The sequence below is a fragment of the Salvelinus sp. IW2-2015 genome, linkage group LG16, assembly GCF_002910315.2.
Source record: "Salvelinus sp. IW2-2015 linkage group LG16, ASM291031v2, whole genome shotgun sequence".
NCBI classification, from domain to species: Eukaryota; Metazoa; Chordata; class Actinopteri; order Salmoniformes; family Salmonidae; genus Salvelinus; species Salvelinus sp. IW2-2015.
The window spans coordinates 34208209-34220497 of record NC_036856.1 but is presented as its reverse complement, the minus strand read 5'-3'; the positions used below and the strand labels follow the sequence as shown (position 1 = coordinate 34220497).

Sequence of the window (12289 nt, the reverse complement as noted above, 5' to 3'; positions counted from 1 at the left end):
GCACACTGGACTCTCAAGGCGCACTATAGGCCTGGTGCGTGGTACCGGTACTGGTGGTACCAGGCTGAGGGCACGCACCTCAGGAAGAGTGCGGGAAGAAGGAAGACGCACAGGAGGCTTCCCAACCTTACCTGGTTGTATGCTCCCCCATATCAACATCTCTCTCTCTTCGCTCTCCTCCAATAACACCAACAACTCCTCAAATGTCTCATAATCTCCCATCCTTTCACTTTCCTCCAATCTGTCCAATAACTCCTCCACATTCTCCGACTCATACCTTCGTTTAGCCAACTGCTCCTGATGGTAAGCACGGGGAACTGGCTCAATTCTCCCACTTGACCCAGCCACACTCCCCGTGTGCCCTCCCCCAATACATTTTTGGGGTAGCCTGTCAGGCTTCCAGCCACTGCCTTGATTTACGCTGCTTGGTCCCATGTTGGTGGGGAATTCTGTCACGATCGTGTGGAGGAGAGACGGACCAAAACGCAGCATGTGGAAAATAAGCCATCTTCTTTTATTATAACGACGAAGATGAACATGAAACGAAACACTTATACAAACTATACAAAAAACAACAAACGACCGTGAAGCTAAAAACGCAAGTGCACACACAAACTACTTACGTTCAACATAGACAATTCCCCACAAACAGCTAAAGCCTATGGTTGCCTTAAATATGGCTCCCAATCAGAGACAACAATAACCAGCTGTCTCTAATTGAGACCCAATTCAGGCAACCATAGACTTTCCTAGATACCTACACTCAACCATAGACACAGCTAGACTACTATACTAAACATAAACCCAACTACTCTAATAAKCCCCCTAAACCTTACAACCACCCTAGACACTACAAAAAACACATACATTCCCCATGTCACACCCTGACCTAACTAAAATAATTAAGAAAACAAAGAATACTAAGGCCAGGGCGTGACACTGAAGGCTTAAATAGCCCTGAATTAACGACAGACAAGAAACAGGTGAAAACAATTAAGACAAAACCAACAGAAAAGGGAAAAGGAATCGTGGCAGCTAGTAGACCGGTGACTACCGCCGAGCGCCGCCCGAACAGGGAGAGGAGCCACCTTCGGTGGAAGTCGTGACAGATTCTCCTTCTCATCTTTGTGTTCTCTCCCTCAGACACTGAACAGTCACCCGCATACGGCGGAATATCATTTTTGGGGACGAATTAAAAATGTCTTTGGTGAACCACTTTGACTCCACCTCCTAATGTGCCACCGTACACAGAAATGCTGGTTTTAGGCAGCACTGAAAAGGCAGGCCAGGGCCCATGTTTGGAGTATTCATTGCAGTGGAGACTAGCTTGTTTTACACCATCCCAGCAGGGCAAAAGACTCAGGGCTGGGACAAAATCATTCGGGGCTATAGCCACGAAAGCCCGGGTCTAGTGATGTCAATGGCCTGTTCCATAGTACCATGACCTTGTGGCTGGTGTGTGCTTCTATCCCCTTGTGTTCCTGGCGGCGTTAAACTGAGACTGGGATGTTTTCAATGTTGTAACAGTCTTCACTACGGGGGAAAATATCTGCTTTTCTACTTAGTTAATGATGGATTGCAGTGTTGTGATATAACCACTGAAGGATAAAATGATTCCCTACTGACGGGAAATGTGATTAAAGAAACATACAGACAAAAGTGCTTATTATTATCAAGTGAGCTGCACACAATTCATAGTGTTGGCTGCTGTTAGCCCAGCACAAACATTTCTCTCTGCATCTCTGTGTATCTGTGGCTAGCCAGACATGATGATCCCTAACTAGAGATTGCCTGGTAGAGCCTGATGCATGCTCAATGACTCTTGGATCCATTCACAGATGCTTGGCTTGCTTGTTTGGTTTGATAAATGACCTATTTTCAGCTCTGTTAAGTCAGACTTGGCGTAACACATGACAAACTTTGTTTCTAGGTGTTATTAACTGATGTGCCACATGCTACACAGACACAGACACACAAACACACACATACTAGCAGCGACCTGTCCTGCTCAGCATCTAAATGCCATCATTTGTCATTTGCATAGAGCAAGGTCTATGTTCAAACAGGTCAGGGGAATGAATGGGTGTTGTTGCGGTGTTATATTTAAGCAAAAAGGCCCGAGGGGGTGTGGTATATGGCCAATATACCATGGCTGAGGGCTGTTCTTAGCAACGACGCAACGCGGAGTGCCTGGATACAGGCCTTAGCCATGGTATATTGGCCATATAACGCAAACCCCTGAGGTGCCTTATTGCTATTATAAACGAGTTGCCAACGTAATTAGAGCAGTCAAAATAAATGTTTTGTCATACCCGTAGTATACGGTCTGATATACCACGGCTGTCAGCCAATCAGCATTCAGGGATCGAACCACCCGGTTTATAACAGGTAATTTCTCATGAGCAGTAAAACACACAATAATGCAGCTGGAACTCCCAACTTGTATAACATGGTAGGACCATGAAATCCCCATCAGACATCTCTACTGTACATTGATCTATAGAAGAGTGGGCTTTTAGAGTTGGGTGCTGCAGAGTGGGCTTTTAGAGTGGGGTTTACTCCAGTAACTAACATTACGTTTACTCCAGTAACTAACAGTATGTTTACTCCAGTAACTAACAGTATGTTTACTCCAGTAACTAACAGCTATGTTTACTTCCAGAACTAACCAGTATGCTTCACTCCAGCTAACTAACAGTACGTTTACTCCAGTAAAACTAACAGTATGTTTACTCCAGTAACTAACAGACGTTTACTCCAGTAACTAACAGTGATGTTTACTCCAGTAACATAACAGTACGTGTTACTCCAGTAACTAAACAGTATGTTTCTCAGTAACTAACAGTAGTTACTCAGTAACTAACACGTTTACTCCATACTACAGTATGTTTACTCCAGTAACTAACAGTATGTTTACTCCAGTAACTAACAGTACGTTTACTCCAGTAACTAACAGTACTTTACTCCAGTAACTAACAGTAGTACTCCAGTAAACTACAGTACGTTTACTCCAGTAACTAACAGTACGTTTACTCCAGTAATAACAGTACGTTTACTCCAGTAACTAAAGTATGTTTACTCAGTAACTAACAGTACGTTTACTCCAGAACTAACAGTATGTTTACTCCAGTAACTAACAGTACGTTTACTCCAGTAACTAACAGTACGTTTTACTCCAGTAACTAACAGTATGTTATCCAGTAACTAACAGTATGTTTACTCCAGTAACTAACAGTACGTTTACTCCAGTAACTACAGTACGTTATATTACTCCAAGTAACTAACAGTACGTTTACTCCATAACTAAACAGTACGTTTACTCCAGTAACTAAAGTATTGTTACTCCAATAACTAAACAGTACGTTTTTACTCAATAACTAACAGTACGTTTACTCCAGAATAAACAGTATGCTTACTCATAACTAACAGTATGTTTACTCCAGTAACTAAACAGTATGTTTACTGCAGATAACTAACAGTACTTTACTCCAGAACTAACAGTACGTTTACTCCAGTAACTAACAGTATTTTTACTCCAATAAACTGACAGTACGTTTACTCCAATAACTAACCATATGTTTACTCCAGTAACTAAACAGTATTGTTTATTCACAGTAACTAACAGTATGTTTACTCCAGAACTACAGTTATTATTACCCAGTAACTAACAGTTGTTTACTCCAGTAACTAACAGTATGTTTACTCCAGTAACTAACAGCTATGTTACTTCAGTAACTAACAGTATGTTTACTCCAGTAACTAACAGTATGTTTACTCCAGTAACTAACAGTACGTTTACTCCAGTAACTTAACAGTACGTTTACTCCATAAACTAACAGTACGTTTACTCCAGTAACTAACAGTAATTTACTCCAGTAACTAACAGTACGTTTACTCCACTAACTAACAGTACGTTTACTCCAGTAACTAACAGTATGTTTATCCAGTAACTAACAGTATGTTTACTCCAGTAACTAACAGTAGTTACTCCAATAACTAACAGTATGTTTACTCCAGTAACTAACAGTATGTTTACTCCAGTAACTAACAGTATTTTACTCAATAACTAACAGTATGTTTTACTCCAGTAACTAACAGTATTTTACTCCAATAACTAACAGTATGTTTACTCCAGTAACTAACAGTATGTTACTCCAGTAACTAACAGTATTTTACTCCAATAACTAACAGTATGTTACTCCAGTAACTAACAGTATTTTTACTCAATAACTAACAGTATGTTTACTCCAGTAACTAACAGTATGTTTACTCCAGTTAAACTAACAGTATTTTACTCCATAACTAACAGTATGTTATCCAGTAACTAACATTATGTTTACTCCAGTACTAACAGTATTTTTATTACAATAACTAACAGTATTTTTACTCAATAACTAACAGTATGTTTACTCAAAACTAACAGTAGTTTTACTCAGTAACTAACAGTATGTTTACTCCAGTAACTAACAGTATGTTTACTTCCAAAACTAACAGTACGTTTACTCCAGTAATACAGTATGTTTACTCCAGTAACTAACAGTATGTTTACTCCAATAAACTAACAGTAGTTTTACTTCCAAGCTAACTAACAGTAGTTTAAACTCCAGTAACTAACAGTATGCTTTACTCCATAACTAACTAGTATCTTACCAATACAGTAGTTTTACTCCAGTAACTAACAGTACGTTTACTCCAGTAACTAATCAGTACAGTTTATCCAGTAACTAACAGTATTTTTATTACAATAACTAATCAGTAATTTTTACTCAAGTAACTAACAGTATGTTTACTCCATACAACGATTTAACGCAGTATAACAGTTTTACTCCAGTAACTAACAGTACGTTTACTCCAGTAACTAACAGTATGTTTACTCCAGTAACTAACAGTATGTTTACTCCAGTAACTAACAGTATGTTTACTGCCGTGAGGAAACTATTAAATCTAACAAAGATCTGACAGGCAGCGTAGAGGAACTCAATATTCTCCCCAGTCACCTCTAGAGCCACAGCGCCATCTTGTGTTCAGTATTGAAAAATACATCTTTGAGGGACAGAGTGACTAAGCAAAGCTCTGAAGTCATCTGCTCTTTCATATCATCTTCCTTAAATGACTGCATGCACTTTATGATAGTGTCATTGAATAATGGCTTTCTTAACCGCCACCATCTTTCAGCCTGGATGTTCCTTTCAGTTCCCGCTGACAAAGTAGGGGAGCATTTGTGCACACAGAGCTTTGATTTACAGTTTCAATAAAAGTATTCCCATGTTATAAGAACTCATGATTTATTTCTGTTTTCAGCTCTCTTTCTCTCTGAGGGCATTTGTAAGAAGAGTTCTGAGAATTACCAGTCCCCTCCATCTTTCCTCCGTTCCTTTTTCATCTGTTTGCTCTGTGCTGTACAGACAGATTTCAGTTGGTCATTGTGTTATGTGATCTAGGGTAGTGCTGTACACTTACCATTACAACAGCGGTTGAAGAGAAAACCTACAGGAGGGRAGCTCTCCATGAACAGGGTTGGAGAGAACCTACAGGAGGGTAGCTCTCCAGGAACAGGGTTGGAGAGAGAACCTACAGGAGGGTAGCTCTCCAGGAACAAGGTTGGAGAGAGAACCTACAGGAGGGTAGCTCTCCAGGAACAAGGATGGAGAGAACCTACAAGAGGGTAGTTCTCCACGAACAAGGTTGGAGAGAGAACCTACAGGAGGGTAGCTCTCCAGGAACAAGGATGGAGAGAGAACCTACAGGAGGGTAGCTCTCCAGGAACAAGGATGGAGAGAACCTACAGGAGGGTAGCTCTCCAGGAACAAAGGTGGAGAGAGAACCTACAGGAGGGTAGATCACCAGGAACAGGGTTGGAGAGAGAACCTACAGGAGGGTAGTTCTCCACGAACAAGGGTGGAGAGAGAACCTACAGGAGGGTAGATCACCAGGAACAGTCCCTTACAGTACAAGTACAGGAGTATCATGGCTAACTGGAAGACTGGCCAATAGTTTCTATGCTCAGACCATCAGGCTGCTGAAAAGCCACCATAGTCAGCTACCTGCTCCCCCTGCTACTCCCCTATGGACCCCCCCCCCCCAACTGACTTTACTCCCCCCCCCCACTCAACAACATTCATTACTGTTCCAGTTGTTAATATGTATATTTTAGTTTTTTAAATTATAATTGTTTTTTTTAAATCCACACCCCTCAATGGTCATGCCGCCTCCTATAGTCATTCCCCCCACCCCCTAAACAGCCTTTACTCTGCCTCCATTCCAATGGACATGTATTTATCCATCACTGATACAGTTATGATGTCTATAGTTCTATTTCTATTGTTGTTTTTATCACAATTTTCATTATTTTATTTCACTTAGTCCTGCATGTTGGAGCTCGAAACCTAAGATTTTAACTTTACCCTGCAATCACACTGCAACCCTGACTATTAAAAACTCTGAATCTGAATCTATGAGGGGACCTTAAGCCTGTGAAAGATTTACCACAGAGATGATTAAAGGCCCAATCCAGCTGTTTTTTATATAAACATCAATCATTTCTGAGTAACAATTAAGTACCTTGCTGTAATAGTTTTCCATTTCTCAACCAATCATTTTTCTAGGACTGTCTGGGAGTTTTCTGAGTGGGGGGGGGAGGGCACCTGAAAAGTAGCTGTTATTGGAAGAGAGGTTTGGACTCACTTTGTTATCAGTCTATAACTTAATTGATGCCTGGTGATGTCAACAGGCAGGCTGAACTCCACCCATGCCAAACATTCTGATTAGAAGGTCCTATGTAGATTGTAATTTCAACCAGCAGGAAATAACACTGACTTTTACAGTGTTCGTTTCAGAAGCTGTTGTAGTGATATGATACAGAGCACATGAGAAACTGAATTTTGACTGCACTGGACCTTTTAAGACATAGCCCTAACTTTGACATCATGACTTTGCACTTTAGTATGTTCATAACTTGATGTGAATGATGTGACATACCTTGCTTGGACAAAGACCTTTTGAGATGGCTAAAGGTTGTGTATGTTGTGTCTCCTGTGTAACAGAGCCTGGGTTAGTCATGATGGACAATGGATGTGCATAGAATATCACACTGATCCTAGATTAATAAAGCAACCAAATATTTCAGATCAGATGTAATACCTTTGATACACATTTGATATGCTTGATAAAACACATTCAATAGCTTCCTTCCCCAGTTGTAACAGAAACTGCTTCCTCAGTGTTTGTGTTCAGGATGCTATGGATCAAGTTCAAGCGTCAAGTTCACAGGCTTGTCCCTTCCCAACTTCTCAAAGGGGATTTTTCCATTCCTGGAATATTAGATGTACACTTTATGTTCTGCAGACTTACTGTTTCTTATGTTTGTTTCTCCAGACCAATCAGATCCATTGATAGTGTCTCTTGTAGGCTCTGTATCTGGTTCAGCCTGTAATAGTATGTTGGTGAACTTTGACCTCTGTCTCTCTCTCAGGGGCAAGCTGGGATCCCTGGCAGCACAGGAGAGAGGGGTGCCCATGGTGAACCAGTGAGTATCGACCAACCAATCAAACAGTTGTCATAAAGTTCTTTACAGGAACCCTGCCTAGACCCCTAAAGTGTAAGCAGCAACACAGTGGGCAGGAAAACTCCCTAAAAGGAATAAATCTCATGACCTCTCTTAGCGTGATGAGGGCCAGGAGTTTTCCGACCTAACCACACAACCTGATAGGGGAACACTCTGGGTCTTACCTATGACACTTTGGCTGTGTTTGTGTAAACGCAGCCACTGTGGCTGTGGCTGTGGCTGTTCTGTGGTATAGGAATGTCAAACAGACTGTCCCTGTGAGGTGAACATGTATTATTAAAACGATTAAGCCTCTCTTCCTCCTGAGGCCTTTGGACTTTGTGTGTCTGTTGGTCTTGGTCTTTTGACCAATTAGAAGAAAAAATATCAGAATTGGGCTGCCTGTGTAAAGGCAGCCATCCTTTTATGTTTTTATTTCTAATAATTTAATCAGCTCTGGTATTACTCCCGCACCCTGAATCAGTTGTTCCAGGGCTCTGTAAAATGCAAGCTGTAAAGAGCGGTGTGATTTCATGTGGCTGATGGGATGTGAGTGTGACTAATGATTCCAGCTTTGATGCTGACAAACACACACTCAGGCACGCAGACACACACACGGAGAGACACACACACAGACAAACACACACAGACAAATACACACACACAAACACACTTAACCCCCGCTGTCACGAACGTCGTAGTGAGGAGACCAAAGCGCAGCGTGATGTGAATACATACTTTTAATGTAAGACGAATAAACACGAAGAACACTAAACAAACTAACAAAACGAACGTGAACGCTATAAACAATGAMTGCAGACATGCAAAGAGACAACGATAAACAGCTGCCTCTGATTGGGTTCGGACTCCGGCAGCAAAAAAACCTGACTCTAAAGGGGAGGGTCCGGGTGGGCCTTTTTCATGGCGGCGGCTCGGGTGCGGGACGTGGACCCCGCTCCACCTCAGTCTTGGCCCACTTAGGTGGCGCCTCTGGAGACCATCGTAGAGGACTGAAGACCATCGTAGAGGGCGCCTCTAGACTGAGGGGCGACTCTGGCAGCTCCGGACAGGAGGGCGACACTGGCAGCTCCGGACAGGAGGGCGACTCTGGCAGCTCCGGACAGGAGGGCGACTCTGGCAGCTCCGGACAGGAGGGCGACTCTGGCAGCTCCGGACCGTCTAGGCGCACTGTAGACCTGGTGCGTGGTTCCGGAACTGGTGGTACCGGGCTGAGGACACGCACTTCAGGGCGAGTGCGAGGAGCAGGAACAGGGCATACTGGACCCTGGAGGCGCACTGTAGGCCTGGTGCGTGGTGCCGGAACTGGTGATACCGGGCTGAGTACACGCACCTCAGGGCGAGTCCGGGGAGGAGGAACAGGATACACGGGACCGTGGAGACGCACTGGAGGTCTAGAGTTTATAGCTGACACAACCCGTCCTGGCTGGATGTTTATTTTCGCCCTGCAAATGCAGGAATAGAGCACACTGGGCTAGAATAGCGCACTGGAGACACCGTGCGCTCCACCGCATAACACGGTGCCTGACCAGTAACACTCTCCCCACGGTGAGCACGAGGACTGGCTCAGGTCTCCTATTTTATTTGTCACATACACACGGTTAGCAGATGTTAATGCGAGTGTAGCGAAATGCCTGTGCTTCTAGTTCCAACAATGCAGTAATATCTAACAAGTAATCTAACAATTCCCCACCAACTACCTAATACACACAAATCTAAAGGGGTGAATGAGAATATGTACATGTAAGTATATGGATGAGCGATCTCCGAGCGGCATAGGCAAGGTGCGATAAATGGTATAAAATACAGTATATACATGTGATATGAGTAATGTAAGATATGTAAACATCATTAAAGTGGCATTATTTAGAGTGCATTGTATAAAGTGACTAGTGATCCATTTATTAATGGCACGACTTCCGCCGAAGTCGGTCCCTCTCCTTGTTCGGTCGGCGTTCGACGGTCGACGTCACCGGCATTTTCCATTTGTTTTGTCTTTGTTTTCTACACACCTGGTTTCTATTCCCCAATTATATGTTCATTATTTAACCCTCTGTTTCCCCCATGTTGGTGTGCGTGTTTGTTTATTATGTTCAGGTTGTATCTTTATGGCTGGTATTGTTTGCCGGGTTCGTTATTACGCCCGTTATTTACGAGTGACCGGTATTTTCACGCACCTTTAGTATTTGTTTTATACTGGTGCAGTTCGTGGAATAAACTACCTTGTACACTCATCTCTGCTCTCCTGTGCCTGATTCCATGCACCAGTTACCCACAGCCTGACAATTAAAGTCGCCAGTGATTGGGTCTCAATGTAGGCAGCAGCCTCTCTGAGTTAGTGATTGCTGTTTAGCAGTCTGATGGCCTTGAGATAGAAGCTGTTTTTCAGTCTGTCGGTCCCACATTTGATGCACCTGTACTGTCCTCACCTTCTGGATGGTAGCGGTGTGAACAGGCAGTGGCTCTGGAGGTTGATGTCCTTGATGATCTTTTTGTCCTTCCTGTGACATTCAGGTGCTGTAGGTGTCATGGAGGGCAGGTAGTTTGCCTCCAGTGTTGCGTTGTGCAGACCGCATCACCCTCTGGAAAGCCTTGCGGTTGAGGGCGGTGCAGTTACCATATCGTGGGAGACAATCACAAATACAGGTCAAACAGATTAGGGCGTGACAGCAGGGCTGTCGAATGCCAAATTTCTATGATACAGCCCAACAAGATGCTCTCGATTGTGCATCTGTAAAAGTTTGTCAGAGTTTTGGGTGACAAACCAAATTTCTTCAGCCTCCTGAGGTTCTTCACCACACTGTCTGTGTGGGTGGACCATTTCAGTTTGTCTGTGATGTGTACGCCGAGGAACTCAAAACTTTCCACCTTCTCCACTGCTGTCATGCCCTGCTGTCACGCCCTGATCTGTTTCACCTGTCTTTGTGATTTTCTCCCACCTCCAGGTGTCACCTGTTTTCCCCATCTCTCTGTGCCAGTTCGTCTTGTTTTGCCAAGTCAATCAGTGTTTCTCCTAGCTCCTATCTTTCCCAGTCTCTGTTTTTTCCTAGCCCTGCTGGTTTTGACCCTTGCCTGTCCTGACCTCGAGCCTGCCTATCGCCTGGTACTGTTTGGACTCTGACCTGGTTTATGAACTCTCGCCTGTCCCCGACCTTCCTTTTCCCTACCCCTTTTGTTATGATAAGTATCGGAGCTCAACCATCTGCTTCCTGTCTGCATTTGGGTTTCGCCTTGTGCCCTTATAACTGCTGTCCCTTCGATGTGGATAGGGGGGTACTCCCTCTGCTGTTTCCTGAAGTTTTGAACAAAGATCATCTCCTTTGTTTTGTTGACATTGAGTGAGAGGTTGTTTTCCTGACATCACACTCCGAGTGCCCTCACCTCCTCACTGTAGGCTGTAGTTGGTAATCAAGCCCACTACTGTTGTGTCGTCTTCAAACTTGATGATTGAGTTGGAGGCTTGGATGGCCACGCAGTCGTGGGTGAACAGGGAGTACAGGAGGGGGCTGAGTGTTGAGGGTCAGCGAAGTAGAGATGTTGTTTCCTACCTTCACCACCTGGAGGCGGCCCATCAGAAAGTCCAGGACCCAGTTGCACAGGGTGGGGTTGAGACCCAGGGCCTCCAGCTTGATGATGAGCTTGGAGGGTACTATGGTGTTGAATGCTGAGTGGTAGTCAATGAACAGCATTCTTACGTAGGTATTCATTTTGTCCAGATGGGATAGGGCAGTGTGCAGTGTGATGGCGATTGCATCGTCTGTGGACCTGTTGGGACAGTATGCAAACTGAAGTGGGTCTATGGTGGCTGGTAAGGTGGAGGTGATATGATTATTGACAAGTCTCTCAAAGCACTTCATGATGACAGAAGTGAGTGCTACGGGGCGGTAGTCATTTAGTTCAGTTATCTTTGCCTTCTTGGGTACAGGAACAATGGATGCCATCTTGAAGCATGTGGGGACAACAGACTGGGATAGGGAGCATTTGCATATGTCTGTAAACACACCAGCCAGCTGGTCTGCACATGCTTTGAGGACGCGGCTAGGGATGCCATCTGGGCCAGCAGCCTTGCGAGGGTTAATAGGTTTAAATGTTTTACTCACGTCAGCCACGGAGAAGGAGATGGGTGGACACAGTCCTTATTAGCGGGCCGTGACAGTAGCACTGAATTATTCTCAAAGCGGGCAAAGAAGGTGTTTAGTTTGTCTGGAAGTGTGACATCGGTTTCCGTGACGTGGCTGGATTTCTTTTTGTAGTCCGTGATTTCCTGTAGACCCTGCCACATACGTCTCGTGTCTGAGCCATTGAATTTGTCGCTGTTCACCTTGTCGCTGTACTGGTGTTTCGCATGTTTGATTGCCTTGCGGAGGGAATAGCTACGCTGCTTATATTCAGACATACTCCCAGACCTCTTTCCARMGTTAAATGCGGTGGATCGCGCTTTCAGTTTTTCGCGGATGCCGCCATCCGTCCACGGTTTCTGGTTAGGGTAGGTATGTGTTATGGATCAGTTGTTACTTTGAACACAATCAAACCATGATGCGCCACATCACATGATATCACAGTAACCATTGTGGCCTCTGATTGGCTGTTTTTCTCCTCTAGGGGCCCAAAGGACCCGCGGGGGACGCAGGACCTGACGGAGAGCAAGGACATGAGGTACATAACTGTTGTTTAATATCAAGATTGGATCTCATTATTTTGTTGTCGTTTCACTGTGATTTTCACTAT

At 44.0% G+C, this 12289-nt stretch overlaps 1 protein-coding gene across 1 annotated transcript in view; it reads left to right on the top strand.

Moving 5' to 3' along the window:
• The window catches only part of LOC111975477 (collagen alpha-1(XXIV) chain-like), a 69872-nt gene that overhangs the window by 36097 nt on the left and 21486 nt on the right, over window positions 1-12289 (top strand). The window contains exons 8-9 of the mRNA XM_070447430.1: window positions 7472-7525; window positions 12164-12217. Coding sequence (XP_070303531.1) covers window positions 7472-7525; window positions 12164-12217 — 108 coding nt within the window. The remainder of the gene's footprint in view (window positions 1-7471; window positions 7526-12163; window positions 12218-12289) is intronic.